General features: G+C 41.4%; 1 protein-coding gene across 1 annotated transcript; it reads right to left on the bottom strand.

The window, feature by feature from the left end:
- Nucleotides 1-12,163: 12,163 nt before the first annotated feature.
- LOC141921846 (nuclear receptor subfamily 0 group B member 2-like) lies at nucleotides 12,164-16,966 on the bottom strand. The gene is made up of 2 exons (XM_074820778.1): nucleotides 16,369-16,966; nucleotides 12,164-12,417 (listed from the first exon to the last, which is right to left on the bottom strand). Exons 1-2 carry the CDS (start codon nucleotides 16,940-16,942, stop codon nucleotides 12,164-12,166), a joined length of 828 nt encoding a protein of 275 aa, XP_074676879.1. The 5' UTR covers nucleotides 16,943-16,966.
- Nucleotides 16,967-22,449: the final 5,483 nt, after the last annotated feature.

Here is a 22,449-nt window from a genome sequence, read left to right on the forward strand (position 1 = left end):
AATTAAAAGTCATACTCCTACCATACAATTGTAAAATTTAGACTTTTAAGTATGGAGACATCAATTTCTGTGCATCAGTTGTCCATTTGTTGAACTGGTATCAATAGCCAGAGAGGCAATATTGCACAAGTCAGTGCAGTATCCAGGCCCACATTTCATTGCTCTCAACGTGAGAAGGTTGAAAAGAACTGTATTCAGGGTGTGAATAATCAAAGCTACCCAAAAATAGATCATACTTTAGGGACACCTATGCTACTAATTTTATAAATGGAAAACCCCATACCCAGCTGTCAGTTCTCCTAAATTTAATCCAAATGGCATATTTTTTTCTTTCTACATACCTCTCACTTTTAGTTTGACCATCTTTGCAGTTAGAGGATGTTCTAGGTGTAGTTTTCCTAGGGTACTTTACAAAGGCTTTGGGTATTGGATCGTATTCAGATTCTAATGCTGCAGTCAGTGTGGCACTGGTGTCTGCACCAACACAGTCACCCACGTGCAGCCATCTTTAAATAAGGTAGCTGGTTGTGATAGTTCTTATTATTTCTTTCTTCCTTCACCCAATCCATTTTCTTTATCCCAGAAAATAATGTGTAGGTGCATTTTTAATTTTAACATAAAAAGAATGTGTCTTTCTATATGCTCTTTTGACTAAAGATTTTCATCACCACAGAGTACCTGCAAATTCTCTTGGTTACCTCTCAAAGCAGGAATGCTTAACACTCGTGCAATTCCTATGGCTCTGGGGAAATCTAAGATTGGTTCAACATTTTTGTGCCTCATTCAAAAAAACAACTAGGTTGTAACAATGCTGTACATTGATTCTTTCTAATTTTTATATAAAGAATTGTTTCAAGTAGGTATATGACAAACTTCTGCCTAAATTTAATTTAGATGAACAGAATATCTTGTAGCAGGTTTTCAGAGGCACCCACAGGCAGCACAGGCATTTAAAGTAGAAATACAGCTTCACTAATACCCAGAATTTAGGCTAAATTAGGCAGCCTGGATCTCACTGAAAGACAGTAATGGTAATAGTAATTCACATTTTTATCCATAACCTCGATCTTTCTTCATATTTAAATAAATTTATCAAAGTCTATTAGGAGTAGCATAATATGAGAATTGTCTTACTGATTTGTAATTTTTCACGTACACCATTAGGTGGCAGGGAACAATAAAGATTTACTTGATGAAATGTCATACATATGTTGAAATACAGGTCTGTCAGATTGTTCTCTCCACCCTTTTTGAATCAGAATTATTTGCTACTGTGAATCGTCAAGAGCTTTGTCTAGTTGATTATTAAATGACTTACCAACAGGGCTCACTGCTTTCATCAACACTGTTTCTGTGCGATCCTTTTGTCAACTGAGAAAAAAACAAGGCATATTCATCCTCCTGGGAGTTCTCTAAAAATTAAATCTCACCACAGTTGTATCTCTACTTCTAACCTCTACTTCTGCTTCTGGTCTGGCTAAATCTGACTGCTGGAAGTAGCCCTTAGGCCAGGCTAATTCCAACAGGCATTAGTGGGAGGCAAGAAACTTTATTATTCTTTTGGGAGCCTTGATTCTAAACTGGTTGTAAGGACTAGACTTTTGTCTGGGTCCAGCTATAAATAAGGACTTTTTACATATCATAGGTACAAGAAGATTGAAGTGGTGGGGTTTAGATACCCAGGCTAACAGGCAGATGGGTGCATGTTAAAAGATAGGGAATTTATACTGCCGGCAACATTTGTTTCTCTAAATCCCGATGGCTGCTGATTTTAGAATTGCAGTGAATGTCACAGGTGAGAGGGTAGGTGGCAGGAATCACAGAGCAAGACTCATCTGCTTGATAACTCACTCAGTGGTTGATGTATGGGAAGTATGGGAATTCCACTACCAGTGACTCTGCAGGAGTTAAGGATGCCTATGCTCGGCATTTCCCAGAGACGTAGAATGAAGTCCCTGGCAGGAGTAGCCCCTAAGAGATTTATTCTTACTCTCTCAAACTCTTCCAGTACTGTTGGTAGGAACTGCACCACAGATATTGTCACATGTGCTTAACTGGAAAGTCCCAGTGCAGATTTTTCCATATGTTTATGTAATAAGCTGTCCTGGGTTTGGCTGGAATAGAGTTAATTCTCACAAGAAGCTGGGAGGGGACACAGCCAGGACAGCTGACCAGAACTAGCCATGGTGATGTTCGATACCATATGACATCATGCTCAGGACATAACCCAGGGGCTGGCCGGGGGCAGGAGGGATCACAGCTCGGGAACGTGCTGGGCATTGGGTTCCAGGTGGTGAGCAGTTGCATTGTGCATCACTTGCTTTGTATACTCTTTTATTAGTAATATTATTATTTCTTCTCTCCATGTGTTGTCCTATTAAACTGTCCTTATCCAGTCCACGAGTTTTTACCTTTTTCTTCCGATTCTCCTCCCCATCCCACCAGGGAGGGGTGGGAGGAGTGAGCAAGCTCATGGTGCTTAGTTGCCAGCTGGGCTTAAACCACAACATAAACTCATGCCAAAGAAAGAAGTAACAGTTCTAGAGAATGGTACAGCTGCAGTTTGCTGTAGCTGTTTTTGAAGCTAACACTTGAAAGGAGGAAAAGCACAGGAGTGATATTTTGTTGATTTGCTGTTGACTAGTCTGATATGCAGAGAAATTCAGCTCAGTGCAGTTTAAACATGACTGAGTGAGTGACAGTAGAGAGACTGAAATCCATTATTCACAGAAAAAATGCGTGGTAGCAACTCACAGAACTCCTAGAGTGTGTCTTTTTTGTCCCAGGCAATTGCATGTGGAAGCAAGGAGCCCTTTGTTTCCCCCGTTCAGCCCCAGCGTTGCCTGAGAGCACTGAGAGTAAGCACACAAACTGTAATCTCAGTGTTTGTGAGGTCTATATGTCTGCCTGGATTTGGATTCGGTATTTTTCATCTTAGTCCCTGAGTTTCATTAAGTGTTGTATCTACCCAGTGCAGACATAGGCAATCCTGTGAGAAACAGTGTATCTGAACAGGAATCGTCAATAGTTAAAAATCCCAAACCCGATAATAATGAAGGTACTACAACATGACTTAAGCAACAGATTCTATTAACTTGGATTGCAGAAAATCAGTTTCCTTCCAAATAGAAATACTTAATGCCTGTGCACATCGCAGTCCCATGGCCACCATGGCTGTCGGCATAAGAGGTGGGTCTTCTTCAACAGCCATTTGTTTCCTTCACAAATAACTCACAGATTTCAGAAGGCTGTCAAACAGGATTAAAGCTAATTCAGCATGCTATCAGCGTTCTATCTATCTGACAGCAGTCTTGGTACTCCAAATGGATTAGTCTTGCAGTCAGTCCATAGATCACCCTACCCTACTTCTACCTTGTAACCCTGTCAATTATGGATATCCCAGGAAAGATGCAGCATAGCCCTGGAGATGATGGGAGAGGAGCTGCAGTGTGTAAGGAGACTGAACTTGGACCCTGTGTGAAACCAAACAAGCGATATTTTTTTCTGGTGCATTGTGAGCTGTTCAATAGTCAAAAAGACTTGGTGAAAAAGCAGAATCACTAAGCAAGTGTGTTTCTCTGAGGAGGTTGTGTTTAGTGGGGCTGTCCAGGCTCTCTGAAGGATGGGCTGCTGGGAACAAGTAGTTCTCGTGCAATGCAATACACAATGCAAGACATGTGCACATTATAATTTGCCCCTGGAGTCTGCAGCACACTGTGCTTGGATTTCACATGATTTTACATCTCTGCTTGTAAATACTAATGATGCTGCTATGCTCTCACTAGCTTGGTGGCTAACAGTACCTTGGTTAATGCTGTTGACTGAGTCTGGGGCAGAGGTGATTTACTTATCCTTGTGGAAAAGGGAGGAACTGTCATAAAGATCATTTATCAAGATCATTTATTGTGCCTAATGTTTTTAGAACTGTAGATAAGTAGTATGAAATATCTGGATCTCCAGAAAGGAAAGGTCTTTTCAGTCTGCATAATTCACATGTGGGTTGCCATAGGCCGGAAGCTAGGGAAGACTGTTTATCTGTTATCAGACTGTTTTCTATATGATATTTTTCACAGTTGTATCAGAAATGTCAAGAGTTGCTTACTCAGATAGGCCCAAATCCTGAAGATTTCCATTTGTGCCTTTGGTCCTTTAAGTGTTTTATAATCAGATGTGAAAGTCTGCCCCAGAGTAGGTTAAACATGTTCTGAGATACTGTCATATTTTGAGAACACAAGGACCTAAACAAGATTCAGTCTGACTTTTATGATTTACATTGCAGTAGATGAGTGCCTAGGGTTGTTTTCCTTCAAATGTGCTACTGATGGTTTCATATGTATGTTACTGCCTATGACTGCACACATTCAGCTTCTTGTGAAAGACTGTTACAGAGAAGACCAAAGGAAAAACTACTCTTGCAAGCAGTGCTCTACCTGCCCAAAACAAACAACAGCAAGGGTGGTTTGTGTAGCAATTTGTAGGAGGAGGTCTGAGGATTTTCATCCTTTCTTTAAGGCTGGGATCTAGAAAAAGAGTCGAAAGGGTAAGAGAAGATAAAGGATGCAGTTGCAAAACAAAAAAACCTAACTGATGGAGAAGAATAAGTTGAGAAATGAATTTGCAGTAATGGAAGGGGATGTGAAAAAGTAGGCAGATGATGGAATAGCAAAAGAGAAAATTAGGGAAGCCAGTTGCAACAGAGGAGAGGAAGATATGACTGAGATAGCTAAAAGGTGGAGCCTAAGACAGAGCAATGAGGCCGTACGTGAGACTATGACATAGAACAGGAAACAAAATGACCTCCACGTGATGGAGAGTGCAGATGGGAGAAAATATGAGATTCACTTCTGTACCAGAGGGATTCATCCTCTGACTCAATCAGATGAAGTGAACATAATGTTAGGCCATCAGTCAAAAACAAGAGAATGAGATATGGACTAGAAGTTGAAAACTATCAGAGTAGGGATGGCAGGAGGGGCTGACAGAGGCAAATGGATAGGGGACATAGCTGTTGTCTATAAATACCTTGGATGAACACCTCTGAGTGAGAAAAGCTATTTGAATTGAATGACAATATAGGTACAAGAAAGAATGCATATACCTTAGTTGTTAATAATCTAGAACTGGAATTAGAAGGTTCCTGACCAGGAGGCTCTGGGCGCTGTCCCATTAGGAGTAGAGCACGCAAACACATACTAGATTATCTTTAGGTGGAGCTTGATAAATTTGGGGATGTAATCATATACAAGATTGATATCCACGATGAGAGAGACCAGATTGGATGTTGCAGGAGGACCTTCCTAGTCCCCTCCCTGATCTTATTTTCCTAATAATGATGCTATTGACTCATATATATTGACCAGGGCAGGTGCAGACAGACACATATTTGCCTCACTCACTTTCCAAGCCAACTGGATGCCACCCACCTCTGGAATCTGTGTAACTGTGGTGGCCCAGGGCCGTGCCCAAGTTGTTAAATCTGTGCAAGTACATCACTTTCAGATCTGAACTGGCTCACTTTTGCCTAACTTGGAGCATGGGCAAGGGCGTCCACACCTATCCGTACACCCTCAGAGGGCTGTGCAGGGCTCACATGTTTGGTGCCTCAGAGGAGTGTGAAAACTACTTAGATTAGGGGTGGAGGGACTGTACAAGCTGATGTAGCAGGGCTGAGGAGACTCGAGATCCCAGAAGAAATGTAGTAGCAACATCTGCTAATCCAGGGTAACACAGCAGCATGCTCAGGAGCTTGGTGCAACATCTCCCTGGTCACTTCCATATGACAGTGTGATGTTCAGTGGCAAGTGACTAGAAGTCTGATTCACCAACGTTGTGTATGACATGTCACCAGTAACGATGACTTACTCTTACATCTTTGATTGCCCTCCCAGTTGTGCTGAGTTCCTAGACAACACTGTGTAGTGGAGATGATGCTGCTGTTCCTCCTACTTAGAGCATCCCTTCCTTGTCCGTCATCGTGCTTCGCATCATGCTCCCAGAAGTTGCATTGCTGCTCAACAAATGTACAACCCCCTACTCATGCTGCAGTGACCACAGCCATCTACTACACCAAGTTATGTTCCAGTGCACTGACTGATATTTGTATATTTGGAAGCAAATGTTTGTATATCATATGCATAGGGCAGATTATTTTTAATTGCTAATAAGATCCTGGTGGAGAAAGATTGTGAGACAATTCACTGCATGGTCATCTGCATAAACAAGACCTTTATTTTGCAAATTCCTCTCCTGCCATCCTGGCTGCTGCCTCAACCACACTGAATTTCCATTTTGCCCTCCTAGTAAACATCTATGCTTATGTGAGTTTGTGTGGATCGTGCTGTTTCTGCTGTGACTGAAATGGGTCCATTCCCACGCTACTTGAAGCTTTGCATTCTTGGCTCCTGGGATTACCTGCTAGCAGATGGCTGTGGCCATGTCTTCCTTTGATGAAGAAGTTCTTATCTTAGGTGAGATCTGGAGTGCTTCATCTTGCAACATTTCTGCTACCCTCCCCAGGCAGAGAGAGAGAGAGAGAGAGAGAGAGCGCACAGGAAGAATGACAACTTGTACTTTCAAAATCAACCTCTCCTGCGACAACAGCTGATAACAAGCCCAAGCAAAACTGAACTACTGACTCACTCTGCTGGCCCACTGGAAAAGAATGAGGATTTCTGCACGATTAATAACACTGGTTTCAGTTAGATCCCTTTTTGTCATTAAAAGAATTGGAGCCTCTTTAGCCCATACTTTTATTACAGAAACTTGTCTACAGTTTTTTGTCCCTGAGTTAGGCTGCTTTTATCAGTGGACCTGTGATGGAAATTAGTGGCATGTTTCCTTGTGTGACTGTATTAATATGAAGTACAGCACTGCATTTTTCACATATCTGTACTCTACAATAGTTGGCACAGCTGCAAATAAAATTATATCTAAAACTGAGATTATGACTTGCAAGTGCTTTCTAGCAAAAGGGAAATTGAAGTTTTGAATGAAATACCTTTGTTTCTACAAAAGAGACAGTAAAGGCATTCCACAGAAAAAAACATAGAAATATTGATATAGATAAGGACACATATATATGAGTGTGATGTCCCATGTGACCTTGAAATCTGGTATTACTTAAACAAAATAAATGAATGTTTTCTCGGAGAATAGTGTGTCCTCTTTGTCCTTTCTGGGCAGGTGAATAAAATCACTGAATTATCTTTGTTTCTGAGCCTGTATCAGATATCTGTTGCTTACTAGAAATACATGTTTAGCTGGAAGTGTAAGTCTAACACCTACTGTTTAAAGAAGATCAGGACTGCAAGCATGCTAACATTAGAGGACGTTAAAGTTAATATTGCCCGTGCAAACTGGATCCAGACCACTACTGTATATGTTGTAGAGGTGGGATTAATATCACTTTTACCATCTGAAAGTTAGGCAATCAATCTCAAATGGTCAGGTAGGCTCCTTAGCTGTATCAACAGGCAGAGGTAAAGCACTTCATAGTGTGATTCATCCAAAGCTAAGGTAGGTGTCTAAGAGAAGGGAGGCATATCTCCCTCGGAGCGTGCTCATCTCTGCTCTAAGAGAGAGTGCAAGTGACTCGCTTGCAAGGTGGATCCCACCATAGCAAATGGCATGTTATTTTTGCCACAAGATCACTGCCTTAGTGCTTACTAAATCTTACTCTTCAGTATCTTCTCTTTTTATCCTTTCGCTGTTATGTGTAGGCCTTTGCATTTTTGCATTATTTTACAGTGTGCTATTGAATATAGCATAGAACACAGAACTTTTAATTTTCAGTGGGACTTTCTAAAGTGCTCAGGTATAGCATTTGTTAGCTCGACAAACACGGATTAATATCTTCAAAGATCTGTCTCAAAAAGAGGCAATATTATTATGACTTCTTTTTGTAAAGGAGTGAAAGCAGCAAGATTAGAACCATTGAAAGCTTCCCTTCACTTTGGGTGTGCACGGACTGATTTATCAGTGCTTACAGCACTATACATCATTTTGGAAGTGTGAGACACAGTTTGGCGTGACCTGGATTGCAGCTGTGAGAGCCTACTGACTTCTGCAAACCATGCTTCCTCAGGCCCTGTGTTTGCCACTATGAAAAACAAAAAACTTTTATTCCAGTTAACACTGATAGTAGCAGCTTTATTCTGGGACACTTGCCACTCTGGAGTGCCTGGAATAATGCCACTTGAGTTTAGGTGGTTGCCCCACAGTCTGTAAGGTGTCATTCATCCAATTTAACTCTAAAAGCACTGTTTCTGTCACTGCAGACCCATTTTAATCCATGTGCTGCAATGTTGGTGCTGCAATGAAAGCAGCTGAGCCTTAGCAGAGAGCCGCCTCCTCCATTGCACAGTCATAACAAACAGCACAGGCCATTCTTTGCCCCAGGTAAGGTAGGGAGTCCTGAGGCGAAACCACAAGAGTTTGTCATCAGGTCATTAAAAGAGCTTATAATAATATTCAGAAGGAGGTTGGAGTAAGGTTTCACAAGCAAATTGAATTTACTTTTTCATTCTTGATTTTGCAAATGTAGTTTCTTCTAAAAATTTAAAAATATTGTCATACAGTATTTTGAAAAAGTAACTGGGAGAGGAGAGGTGTCTCTGAGTGAAAGCTCTGACCGGGTCTTCAACAGCGCCAGGCACTTTATTTGGCAGGTCTCCATCAGCCAAGCTCACATTCTAGGTGGTGGCAATACTGTCATCTGCTGGGCACTAGAGGGGGATGGATACACATGCTTTGCTGCTGGATTTCACAATTGGAGAAACTGTTTCCGCTTCTGTTTTCAGTTTCAGAAGCTGAAGGAAGTGGTGACAAACCTTTTTCTGCTCGTTGTTTTTTGTTTGGTTTGTTTGTTTGTTGGGGGGGGGGGGCGGTATGGGGAATTTTTCCTTATCTTCCTTTCCCCTTCTGTTCATTTCTGTCTCTGCTTCTCCATTCCAATGCATTATTTCCCTTGACTTCTATAGGCTGTCTCGTGCTGTGCCTTGTGCTGTGCCTTTCCTCCTTCCAGAGAGAGCTCCTGCTTTTGCTCCTAGCCTCTGCTCACAGTCCCTCACCTCTCCTGTTCCTGCATGCTTCTTGTACCTTGATAGCCTCCACCTTCATATGCAGCTTAATTACATTAGATACAGATCCTTACTCTGTCCTCAGCAAGACAGTGGTAGTTCAGCCCCTTTGAACAGGACATCAAGCAAATGATTATTAACATTCATGCTCTCTCTGTGAGCAGCTCTATGAAATGGGGAAAGTTTGGTTACATAGAGCTTTAGCTCAAGGTTGTTGAGTTTTTTATTTGTATATGTACTAAAGAACATGTATTTTGTTAAAGACCTGTTGAAGGACAGAATCTTGTATTCAGAGCACAATGAGTATCAGATCTTGTGGGAGTTCCCTTTGAAGCCTAGTATTTACCTTCACAGTAGAAGGTAATGCCATCTTGAAAACACAAGATGTTGACCATGATATTCACTGTGGAGCACTAGGCATTCTTTTCAGACAGCTGGTTACATAGACACTCATCAGGCTAAAAGAGTAGGCAGCAAATATAGCATTGTCTTCCAGGTGAGCCAAGCCATGGGAACTTGTTGGCATTGTGCCCTCCAATTCAAACAAAGTTGAATTGAAGCCATTGTATACTATGAGGATAAAGTCAAAGACCTTGAAGCAGATTTTGTAAGTAAAGCTGTGAGCAGAGACTATCTGATGTGATCTCAGTACCCTGAAATTCAGGCTACTGAATTGCGAATGCTGTCTTGGGCTCAGGTTGTTGGTGAGTCACTGAGCAGACTTGTGGCTCATGAAGGTGAGCTGCACACTACACAGAAATTAGGTCTATAAATAAGCTGCTTCTGTTACTCTCTCCTGCTTTTTTTTGATCTCCCTTTTTGCTCCTGTCTCTAACCACCCATGAATATTTCTCATTTCACATGTACTTTTTACCTCTATCCAAAATTCCTTACTGTTCCCACTGAGCTGAGGGTGTTTCTTCTCCTCTCTGCTCTCCTCACACCAGCAGTGGGAGCACTGAGATCAAATCAAGGACCTTCTTCCAATTCTCATTGCAGAAGCTTCTGCATGTGCAATACCAGCTGGGTCTGCTCCAGCATCCCTGGCCTGCGCTGCACTGTCACCTGTGCGAGTGAAGCATTTGTAGTGACCAGAAGGTAGAAGCTGTTAGGACTTGGGAGGTGTTTGAGAGAGAGAAACTGATATTTTTACTACTATGTGATATTGTTGATGCCAAATGTACAAATACAATTTTTGGATGTATACTGCTTGGGTGAATCTTAAAAAGAACAGACAAAAAGCAAGTCTCTGGAACTAATGTTTCTGTTCACTAACACAAACAACTAACCGTGGAATATCCTGTTATCACACACCACTTGATCTGTGGCAGTACTATTGAACGATTTTAACGAAAGCCTACTGAAAACCGCTAGCCTGAAGGCTTTCCATAGAAAACATGAGTCCAGAAAAGTTAATTTCTGGAAGGTTAGTTATTTTGTAGTGTAAGAAGGTGAGTTGTGTTTACTGTAGAGGTTGTTACTTCCATGATCCCTTGTACCCAGGGGCTTAGTTAGTGTGTCTTGTTTGGGGTTTACATTTTACCCCTTATTTTTACAATTTATTCCTCAGTTACCAAAGTGGAGGAAAAATGTGTGGTATTTAGCCAAAACTGGTAGGTAGTAAACTCTTCTTATTATTTAAACTTTTTTCCTTGACTGACTTTCTTTTTAAGTCCTTTGAACATCCATCTCTGTATGTAAACGTGTGTTGATGTGTGCATGTATGTACGTGAGTTCTTTTTCTTATGATTTTAGCTTGACTTTCTGAGGAAGAATGGATTAAGCTATCATACTCTTTGTCCTCCTGTCTGTCTATCTGCCTGTCAGTCCCCATTTGGTGAATTTGAGCCCTCTTGCCAAACAAAACTAGATGGGACCCTTTACTGAAAAAAATCAGAAATTAATTCCTCAAAGTTTTATGGAAACCACTGGGAGAGGAACGGGACAGGAAAGAGATACAAATAGGTTCCCTTACTGCAGCTAAAGTATAAGCTCAATGTTTTTTTTATCCTGACAGATGACCAGTCAGCACACACTTAGCTTGGCCCCAGCCGCAACACATGCTGCCTCTTCTCCAGCCAGCCAGATAGGAGAGAGTGGGATGTTGTGGGCATGCCATAACACACTTGGAGATGGAGACGTGGGACTCTTGCAGTGAGAGATGGAGGAACAGATTGTACACATCTGTAGGAAACCATATTTCAGCATTTCTGCTGTCCAAGGAACATCTGCCATCTGTTTGAAGGGAAATAAGGGTAATTATAAAAGGGTGCAGGAAGGGCTAAAGGGGAAAGGTCTTAAATGTGTAGGAAACTGGGCTACATTAGCTCTGCTGCTTATGGCATAACACAGTAGCTTTAAGCCTTTGTTATTCCCATCCTGGAAAGAATCCTGAACAACGGCTTTTGTCTAGTCAACAAATTTTTGAATCATATTGTTCCATTTCTTAGTCAGGGAAGGACTTTGTGAATAATGGGGGAGGAATTTAATGCCCACAGTTTACTGCAAGACTTAGACAAGGAACCTGTAAGAAAGCAGTTACTAAGGGGAAGCTCCATCAAGCAATTACAGGCAAGGACCAGAGTTCTCAGTGGAACAGAAAAGGGGTTGGAATCAGGGAATGACATGCCAGGAAAAGGAAGGATTTATACTGCTTTTACCATTGATCAGTCTTTTATGCATCTATGCATCTTCAATTGGTGATGCACTCAATAAAATTTAACACTGCTCCTTTTCCTGTAAGCAAAAACTTCTGGAAAGCCAAAAGCATATAGTATAGTTTTAAACAGCTATAAAAATGCTCACTAGATATAATAGGGTTGAACCTAGCGCAACTGGGCAGTATGCTGGTGCTCCTAGACAGTCTTTGAATACGTTAGACTAAAGGTTTTTGAAAGCACACAGAATCATGAAATGCTTAGTTTTCTCTGCTTTTAATTCTAAAATGTTAAAAAATTACTTCATCAAACAAAAAATATATATGGCTGACAAAGATGCACCAATAATTTGTTTGAAACGCGTTTGGCTCATAAAATCCTCTCATCTCTTCAAAAATAGGTATTCGAGAGCACAGATATCATCTGTGCTCAAAGCCAGTCTGGCTTGATATATAGGGTTTCTAGAAGTAATACATTTAAGGTGGCCTCTCCTAGGATGGGCCTGAAGAAGAGCTCTTCAATAGCATCTGCATCAATGTCTTGAAGAGAGGCAATTAGCCGAAGAATCCAAGAAAACCTGGCTAGGTTTCTATGGAACATCATTGAGATAAACTCCATCAAGGCTTGCTGAGCTTCCTGCTGCAGTGTTTGTACGTAGGGGAGACATTTTAGGACATGGCATCCTGTCAAAACAAAAAGTAAAATAATAAATCTTGAGTCAACAGTTTTGTTGTGTTCCCTTCATAATGATGGGTGTCTGGCTTCCTAGCTTATAGTACTACTTTCTCTAGAAAACAATAAAAATTTTCTAAACATACTTTTTGGAAAAAGAAAAAATGCATAGTTCAATAATTTGAAGAAATATTGAGCAGCATTGTAAGCACGTTGGAATCTAGCCCATTACATTAAATCCAGCTTTGAAATGGTAATAGAAGGTAACTTTGACTCAGTACAGATGGAGAAGAAGGTTTATAGTGTTTTCTACCCACCAAATGATGCTGAGATCATAATCTGAGTAGGTGGAAACTTTCCAACTCTAATCTAAAATAGGTAGGTAACAACAAGAGGATGGAGGCAGCGGTTTGGAGCACCAAGCAGACTAGCAGTCTGAAGATGTAGGTTTCCAGTCTACCCAGCCCCATCTCCCTCCTATTGTTGCCTCTGCTTGCTAGACTAAGCTGGGACACTATGGTTCACCATGCTATCTAGATATCTTCATTTATAGGCTAAATAGAGCATAAAGGTTCACTGTGAGACGTATCATGGCACACAGGAGTAGGATAGATAATTGTATTTCCTGTTTTTGTACTCCCTTTCCTCAGCTATTTCTGAAGAGGAAGAGGTCTCTGCCCTATGGAGTCATGTCTTGAGCCTCAAACACATACCTCCCATAGCACGTGACTTCAAACCTTCTGGCTTACTGGGGGTCTTTGTGGGTGCCAAGGCTCAGTTCAAAGGACACCCCATGTTTATCCTTTGCCTCTGGTGGGATTGCTTTGTCATGTAGCTCTCAGCAACCTGTTGCCTCTTGTCCTCACCACCTGAGGATAACACCATATTTTCTTTCCTAAAATTGATGCAGCCTGGACAGAGGTAGCATGAATCCCCAAGTTTTGACTTCTGCCTCTCCTGCCTCCCATGTCTTATTTTAACCTATCTCCCAACACCCACTCCAGACCTGTTTAGCATCTTTTACAGTGACTGACTACACACCTCCCTGGGATGAGACCTGAACAGCTTAGACCAGGGAGTGTTTCACACAGGATCATTGGTTTAAGTGTGGGAGGCTCTGCCTTCTTGCCTAGTGCCCTGTACTAGGGCTAACCCAATTTAATCAGGTTTTATTCAGTCTGTGGATGGCTGCCCTTTGCCAGTCTTCAGCGGTTCACTTCTCCCTAGACATCACTGCCAGAGAAGAAGCCTAAGCAAAGCCTGAAACCAGGCTAACCAGAAATTAAGGATTTGGAAAAGTCATCTTCAGCCCCAGGATTACCATCAGCTGCAAGCTGTGAGGATGGTTCCAAGTGTTGTTAGATTTTTCATGGAAAGGACATTGTCAGGATTTTGTTTATTCAGGATGAAATAGCCATTGCCTATATCCCTTCAAATTTGCTTGATTTCCCCATTTGGGCTCCTTTTATCTGTAATCAAGCACGGGTTTTAATTTATAAATAATGAGAAACTTCTTATTCTGAGATCTGTTGTAATAATATTCAGTTAAACAGATGTTTCCAGCTGAACTTTAAATCTCTTAAGAGTGTCTTTTTTAACAGAAGTCCTGCCACAGCCTTGATGGAGTTATATATATATATATATATATGTATATGTAACTCCATAAATACATATGTATATGATACTGATACAATAGCAGCACTGTTTTTCATGATTTCCATGGACCCTTCACCCATACACACTTTGACCTTTCCAAAGCCGCCTCGCCAAAACACCCCTGCGAAGAGCAGGGATGGCAATATGTTCTGGAGCGTCTGGATTCCATTGAAGCAAGGCTGCTGCTTTCCCCTCAGGTGTTGGGTGCACGTTTTCTCCTTCACAGGTTCTTGCTGGCTCAGATGTGGTCAACCACTAACTCAGACACAGCCTTACTTACAGAAGTACTGCGCAGATTGTGCTTTAGTGGGAGGACCTATGCTCTGTGCTGCCTGCCACCCTGTCTCCAAAGGGATTTTTTTATGAGAGTAAACACAATCTCTATGCCACAAGAGATCACTTAGGGCACAAGCAAAGCTCTGTCATTCTTGTTTGCCATGCTTCTTGCCCAAGCACTGGCCTGTCTGTGCTGCTACAGATGCATTTCCGGGTGCCCTGTTGAACACCAACTCATAGCCCAGCTCTGGACTGCTCTGTGACTGGCCCTTCCTCTTTGCCTCAGTCAGTTTTGGTGGTCCTAACAGGAATAAAACATTCAGGGTGGGAGCCCACAAGAGGTACTCCATGATCCAGGAGAGGTTTTAGCATTGTCACTGCTGGTGGCTGCCTGAAATCCTCTTAGAAACAAGACCTGCAAAATATTAAGATTTGGCCAAATATCAAGCCAAAACTAAGAGGGCAGCTGAAAATATGCTGCATGTTTGTAAAAAACATTTTCTGAGTTTGGTGGAAAGTGTTCAAAAACTAATAAAGATAGTAATTGTGAAACAACAGCTGTACAGATTTATTTGCAGTAAAACAGGTAGAGAAAGGGCAGTTTGGGCTGTGTATAAACCCCGAGTACCTGTTTCAGCCTAAAGTTAAACTGTGACTCTTTGTTTCATCTGGAGTCAATCTAGACTTAACTGAAGTCCTCTCAGCCACCTTCTCAGCCTGTGGAGAAAGACATCTCCAGATAATAAGTCATCCCACCTAAGAACTAGGAAGTCCCCCTGAAATTCTGGATGGTGTCTGCAGACAGCATGAAGGGTGGCTGGGCCTCTCATATGGCACCCCAGGGAAGCAGCAGGCGTTAGAAGTCATGAATCCAGGACAAAACACTGCTTCTGCTGCTTTCTCCTTAAGTGAAAATTACATTTTATCCACAGAGATAATAAAAATGCCTGCTAGTCAAACTGTGTAAGCCGTATTTCTCCTCTTAGCATCATCTTGGATATAACCGGTGGTTTCTTTCAGTCTGATTTTATTGTGAAAAACTGAGAAAATAACTTGCACTGAAACCAACTCCACTGGGTTGATGCTGCGGCATAGACACACAAGACAATACCAAACATCTGGATGACATTACATCTCCAGAATCAGAACTTGAATCCTATTGGAAACAAATATAAAGTCACTACAGCCTTTGACCAGCCTATAAACCACTCACCACAAGAAATATCATGGAATAACTGAAGCATTCAAGTATCCTTTTGGTGCAGTCCCAAGTATAGCACACTGCTGACAGTGCAGCCAACAGCAGTGATTGCTGTGGAAGGAGTCAGGGGTCTGAGCCAGAGCAGACTGCAGTCAATAAGTCTTTCCATTTACTTTAGTGGACTTAGAGCTCAGCTTTTAATGACTCATGCACTCCATGGTGCTGACCTAGTCAACCTTCTTTCCTAAAGAGGCTGAACTTGGCACCAGAACGGAGAGGATTCAATCACTAGTCTGAGTTTGCTCCGTGACTGCTGGCCCAGGATTTGAATTAGAGATACTAAAGGATAAATACATTTTTTAAAAGCTGTGTAACCTCAATGCAGTATCCTTTTGCCTCATTGATGGAAATCAGATGATATAGATTATTTTATCTTCTCCAGTGTTCTTGCTACAGAGGAACTCTTTGTTAAAATACTTGTAATACCCACATCACGTACCCATGTACCATCTCTCCTTTGCTGTACTGTGGGTGAGGCTGCTGTATTACCTTTGAACTGGAAATCAGATTGAAGTGACACAGTTCATTCTTTATGACTTAAAATGTGTCTAATAGAAGCTGTTCTGGCTTACAGTGGGTGATGTACTGCACATATCCAAGGAACCTAAATAAACTACTTCAGGCATAAAATCATTAAATTGTGGAATATAGACTTTTGAGAACATTAGATATATTCATAGAAAAGACTAAAACTAAACATTTGGTTTTTGAAATTGCTAAATGCCCTTCTAGGCACATAATTATCTGTGCAATTTCCAGGACGACTTACCAGAATTAAAAAGAATAATTCCTTTAAGATAGGCGTATTCTTTCACACTTATGTCCAGGTCCCAGAATTTCCACAATAAATTCTTCATCTTCTGAACTTCTGCTAAAGATGCTCCCAGCAACGAGCTGCCCAGTTCATTGCTAGGAGTCCAAGACTGATTGAGGAGGATTTTTTTCAATAAACTAGGGGCTGAAATCTCTCTCAGGTCAAAATCCACCCCTTCTTGTGCCATGCCCAGGACAAAAAGAGGGACCCAGTTCTGCTGTATGAGGACAAGCTGATCCTCCCAAGGCACATGATAAAAAGAAGGCAAGTTTCTAATAAAAGATAAAGTCTTCAAGAGCACTTCAGAAGCTCTCCTGCATGTGGCTTCTGGCGTTTTCAGGACAACTCTTCTCCTGTCCATACAAGAGCACCCCTTGCTTCCTGTGAAGCGGTGGGGACTGCGATACTGCTGGTGCCTCTTGGCCTCACTTTCGTGCTCCTTGTGAAGGATCTGGTACGGGATGCTCTTAGCACGGTGTATCTCACGCTGACATTTCCCAGATTGCTCAGCTGGGATCTCGGTAGCCATAGAGCCAGAGTTCCCTGTGACAGGAAACAGTGCACGTGGAGCTATGCATCAACAGCGGGGGAGAGTGTTTCTGCCACACAGTGAGGTACTGTGTGCTTTTTATATACATGAGCGGTTGAAAAGTAATATGACCCTGATCTGTAAAGTTACCTTGAACTTTATCTGCACCAGTCCATTTCGAACAAGGCAAGGCTGCAGGCTGCCGGTGTCGCGCAGGATGGCCATAGCACCGGGGGAACGGGAGGGCTCGCGCCCGCTGGCGGCACAGGCGCTGCTCACCGCCGTGCCCCGGTGCAGGCAGGCTGTGCCTGGCCTTCTGCCACCATGACAGTGGCTCCGTGCTGCTGCCACCAGCAGCAGCATTTTTGCAAAGGCCCCGCTATATAGCACATACAACCTGCCCCTGAGGGGAAGCTCAGTGAAAACTATGACACCGTAAAGTGAAGAAGGAACAAGTTGTCTGTATTTTTACTGATACACTGACCTTGCTCACTAGCTAATGCTCTGGAGTGCACAGAAATATGTTTAAACCTATGAATGGTGCTGTGGTAGCAGTCCCTTGAGTAGACGCTTTTATTTCTTGTTAAAAGGAGCCACCTGAAGATACTGCGGATGCCTACCATTGCTTTTCACAGAGCATTTAACAGTGTTCGTACTTTACACTGTAGCTAATAGGATGTGACGCCTATGTCAAGGAGCTCACGGGTCAAAGTCTGGGAATGGAAATCCCTTGTATAGGAATTATTTCACATTCCTGGTAGATTTGAGAGAAACTTCAGAGAAAGTCAGCTGCTATAGCTCATGACAGTGCTATCTTCTGCATTTCACATATGGTCATTTCAAACACAGAACATGTGGACTTCTCCCAGACTTGCTGTGTAATTAAATATTCTTCATACAAACTGTGGAAAGAAAACTGATGAAGAAAGAGAACAAAATGGCAATTTTTACCGTTGTATGTGTGAACATTTAAAGCAAAGCAAGAGCTGAACGGTAGAATTGTCAAGACTCTCCAGTCAGCATCAGGGAATATTAAGTAGCAGGAATGCAAAGAACTCAGGCTCAGTAAGAAGAAATTGATACTTCAAGTTTCTGTTACTTCATACTCTCTTGCTTGCTCTTATATAGGGGAAGAGGTATTAATTCTTTTCACCAAGCATAATATTTATGCATTCCTATCATCTGGACTCTTGGCATGTCTTAACAATAAATAAGCATTAAAAACAACAGCTCCAAGAGCTACTTCTGTTAGATATCCAAGCCTTAGCTGTGTAAAGGCCATCCCATCAGATGCATAACCACAAATTTGTCCTTTGCTACAACTGTTTGGTTTTTTAATGCGGGGCCATTTTAAGATTTCCATTTATTTATCTCTCCATAATATTTATGTTGCAAAATTTTCCCCTTCTGAGGATATAAAAAGTGGAGAAAGAGATGACTGCTCCAAAGTTAAGCAATCTAGAAGTGTAGTGCTGCTGAGGTGCAACTACCACTAACTGCAGCGAAGGTCAAGGGGTCCCAGAGCACTGAACATCTGGTGGGATTTCCTTGTCCCCCTCTCCATCCATTCAGTAGCTCCCTACTGTTGTCCACTGCTGGGGTATCAAAGAGCTTTTTAGGCTAAATGGCACAGCAACAGAGAAGTCCCCAGGAAGTCCCATTCTTATTATTCTCACTGTAAAATTCTAGCTAGGCTAAGGTTCAGTGGAATGAACTCCAGTTGCAGGGCTAATGCCACCCGAGGTTCTGCATCAGGTACATAGATTGGGTAATGGCTGTACTAGAAAGAGAGACTGAGCTTGCTAAAATCATTCTTACACAGAGTTTGGTTGTGAAAAGAAGGTCTGTCTCCTAATTGCTGGTGAACATGGTGGTGTTTCAGTAATCTAGGTAGGAGAGTGAGCACTGATAAACCCAACTCCTCCACTCCAAGGAAAAAAATTTTTTACTTCATCTGAAATCAGCACCATTTCACAGTTCACCATCATTTCACCCTCATGGTTCATGTCATCATTTCACAGTTCTTGTTAATTGTGCTTATTAAAGTTCTACTCCAGATTAAATTGGTTCCTTTCCTACTTTTTTTTTTTTTTCTGAGATCTGCATCGGTCATATGCAGAGTCCTGATGTAAGTAACATATGGTATTGGCTATCATAACTGGTTTCCTTTGATTATGTATAGTTCTAAGAAGCAGAAGCAAGTTATATTTTCTAACAGGAATTCCTGCTATATTATAATATCTTTATGACTGTTTAACAGAAATACAGAGTAAAGGTTACTGCCTCAGCACAACTGCTAAGGACACATCATCAGCTTTTTCTGAGAGAACGATTACTTAGAATTATGGGTCAATATTGAATTGCATGTGAAACTGATCCTGGTGGTCCTGATTCAGAATTGTCTGAAATGAACTCTCTATGTGACCTGATTTTCTCAAATTTAGAGGACCAGCAGCTGAATTTAGCTCTATGCTCATAAATTAGACAATAGTTATTTTTTCTTTCTAAATCTTACCTATAGAATGGTTGAAGCCACATGCACTTAGATATCAAGCATCTACAGTCTTCTTGCTACAGTAGCAATGATTCTTACCTTCAAATGTTAAGAAAGTATACTATCAAAAAAACAATTTTGTGAGATGAAAAATCCCCATGGACTTTTATCTCTTCTAACTGTTTCTAGCATGATGGCCTGAGAACAGTAAGACACAGTCACATCAGTGTTATTTTTGCTGGTTTGCATTTATAGAATTTTTCAGTCAACAAAGCACACACACCCACTCACCACAGTACTCACTGCCACCACATTCTCTCTGCAACCATCAGAATTGCTCCTCAGGCACAAGTGCCACCATTCGGATGACAAAAAAATGTATCTTAAATCCACACACAAAATTGCTACAGACAGTTCGTGGATATTCACACCATTGATGAGAATTGTCCAGCTCCAAGCGAGGCTGCCATCTCCATCTCTCCAATCAGTAATGTTGTTTTGCATTCCTGTTACAGGTAATATGTACTTAATATAGCTATTCATCTTTGTTGTTTAGGTGATTCACTCATGGTGCAACCTTCTTCCTAAAATCCCTGGATTTCTCAGTCTTGCAAAAACTGCCTGCTAGGCATAGATCATCCCAGGCTTCTACCCTCTTTGACTAATGTGTACCAGCAGGGAGAGTGTAATGAAGTCAGCAGGAGCTAAGGGATATTTGTTACTATTAAATATCCAGAAACTTAGGGGCATTCTAAAATATCCTATTGGGTCCAAAAGTATAAGGCAGGTAGTATTTTTGGCTCTTAGCCCATAGCCTTAATTCCCCTAATAGAATACTTGGAAGGCTGGAGAGACTTGTCAGATAATATAGGAGCTGAAGTAGCTATCTCATCCTTACCTCAGCAGTGGCCAAACATGGGTGCTTCGGGAAGAGTGTAAGATATATACCATTCTTCTCATGAGTACTTTTCCTGCCTTCAATCATTTGCAGCTTAGGGAATTCCTGAACCAGAGTGATTTTATGCATTTAATAACTCTCAATTAAACACTACCCCATGATCTCATGCAGTCTGCTCCTGAACCCACATGAACATCCACATCAGCCTATGTCAAGGAGCTCTGTGGATGCTGTATGTGAGACAAAACTTGATCAAACATGACATTTGCTGGATTCAGTGCCTTCTTGCTCTTGTACTAGGAAAAAAAAATTAATCACTCAATCCATATTCACCCTCTCTATAGCTTGCTTTATTTTATAAATCTCAGTAAGACTCCCGCAGTCATCCTTTGTCCAAACTGAAGAGTCGTAGCTTCCAAAATTGTTCTTTCATTAGAGTGGTACCATACCTTTGATCATCTTGTTACCCTTCTTTGAACCTTTCTTAGCCCTACATCTTTTCTAAGATATTCTTTAAGGGGAATTGGGGAAAGTATCAGAACAGGACACGGTATTTAGGACTTAGGAGAGCATGGCTTTATACCAGGACAGAATTAAGTTCTCTGTTTTGTCTTTCCCAGAAGTCACTCCTAAACACTGAGCTGTTGTTGCCATGAAACTGTTACAGCCCCCAAGTTTTGCTCCTGAGTGATAGTCATCAGTTCAGAGGCTCTCATCCTAGTCAGGAGTGGAGTCAGGAGTGTTTTAGCTTATGTACATCTTTTGCCACATACATATATATATATATACACACACTGAATTATCATTTGACGTCTAGTTGGTGAATTTCATAAAGGCCTTCTGAAATTCTTCTGACAGGCCTAGTCTTTCTCTGAATAATTTTGTATCATCAGCAGACGTTCATATTCTGAAACTTTGAAGGCACTGCTCTTCAGAATAGTTCACTTAATGCTGTGAGTTGTTCAAAAGACTATCATAATTTAACTATGGGGCAGAAAATCTGACATTGTCCTTGCAGTAGAGTGTCTATATATACAAGTATGTATATGTTGGACTGTAAGTATTGGTGCACTTTGTATATAGTAACTAAGTTATTACTAGTCAGGGATGTGAGCTCTCCTACTTTCCTAAAAGGCGAGACTGGAGGCAAATGCATTTGTGGAGGAGAAGAATCTTCCACTATTATTTCATATTGGCTACAAGAAGGAAACACCTTCCTAGGAAGCTGACAGCAGCCTTTTTGAGGTCATCCTGTCACACCAGTCTGATACATGCACGTATTCCTTTATTCAGTGATCTCTTATCTCTCTGGTCTCCCATACAAACATTTAATTGGCCTATAAACATCTACATGACTTCAAAACAGGATTTTCTCTGGGAGCTTTATACACGTTGTTTTCTGGGAGGGGTTAAGTGAATCTTGTGTCACTGGTTCTTTTGAGGACACCTGACTTCACTAACAGCCTTAATGATGACAAAAGGAGCCAGTAATAAAATCAATATCTTTCTAGAAGAGTTCCATCTCCTCCTTGTCCCATGGTACACACCACCTTTCTTGAGCAATAAAGGTATTCATTTCTCAGCTAGAGAAACTGAGAGCTACCATTCAAACTGCCTACTTTGGCTAGCCAGCGGCAAGTATCCCTAAGTTAAAGCCTGCTCAGTTTTGAAACAAGCTCTGAAACAGGTGCTTTTTGGCAGGTGCTGGTCACTGTCTGAAGATGGGAGGGTGTTTGTCTTCATTTTAGACCAAGGACATTTTGTTAGAGACTTTATGCTGCCCAACCATACTTCAGCTGTTGCAAATGTGAATGCAAACACATGCCATCTGGAGCTATAACTAAATCTAAGACTAAAATATTAGTACAGAAAGTAAATAATCATCTCAGTAATGCTCCTCAGGCAGAAGATGGGGCAACACAGGAACATATATCTTAACTCTCCAGCTTCCTATAAATCTAAAGCAGCAATGGATTTCCATGTATGCAAATGCATAAATAAACCCAGAAGGGCTTTCATGGTTGTTTAAAACAAACAAACAAAGAAAAAAAACCCAGCTGGACAAGTAAACTCTTTCCATTATTTTTGAACAGTTTTATCCTGCCTCTCAGTAAC

This window comes from Strix aluco, chromosome 3, assembly GCF_031877795.1.
Source record: "Strix aluco isolate bStrAlu1 chromosome 3, bStrAlu1.hap1, whole genome shotgun sequence".
Classification (NCBI taxonomy): Eukaryota; Metazoa; Chordata; class Aves; order Strigiformes; family Strigidae; genus Strix; species Strix aluco.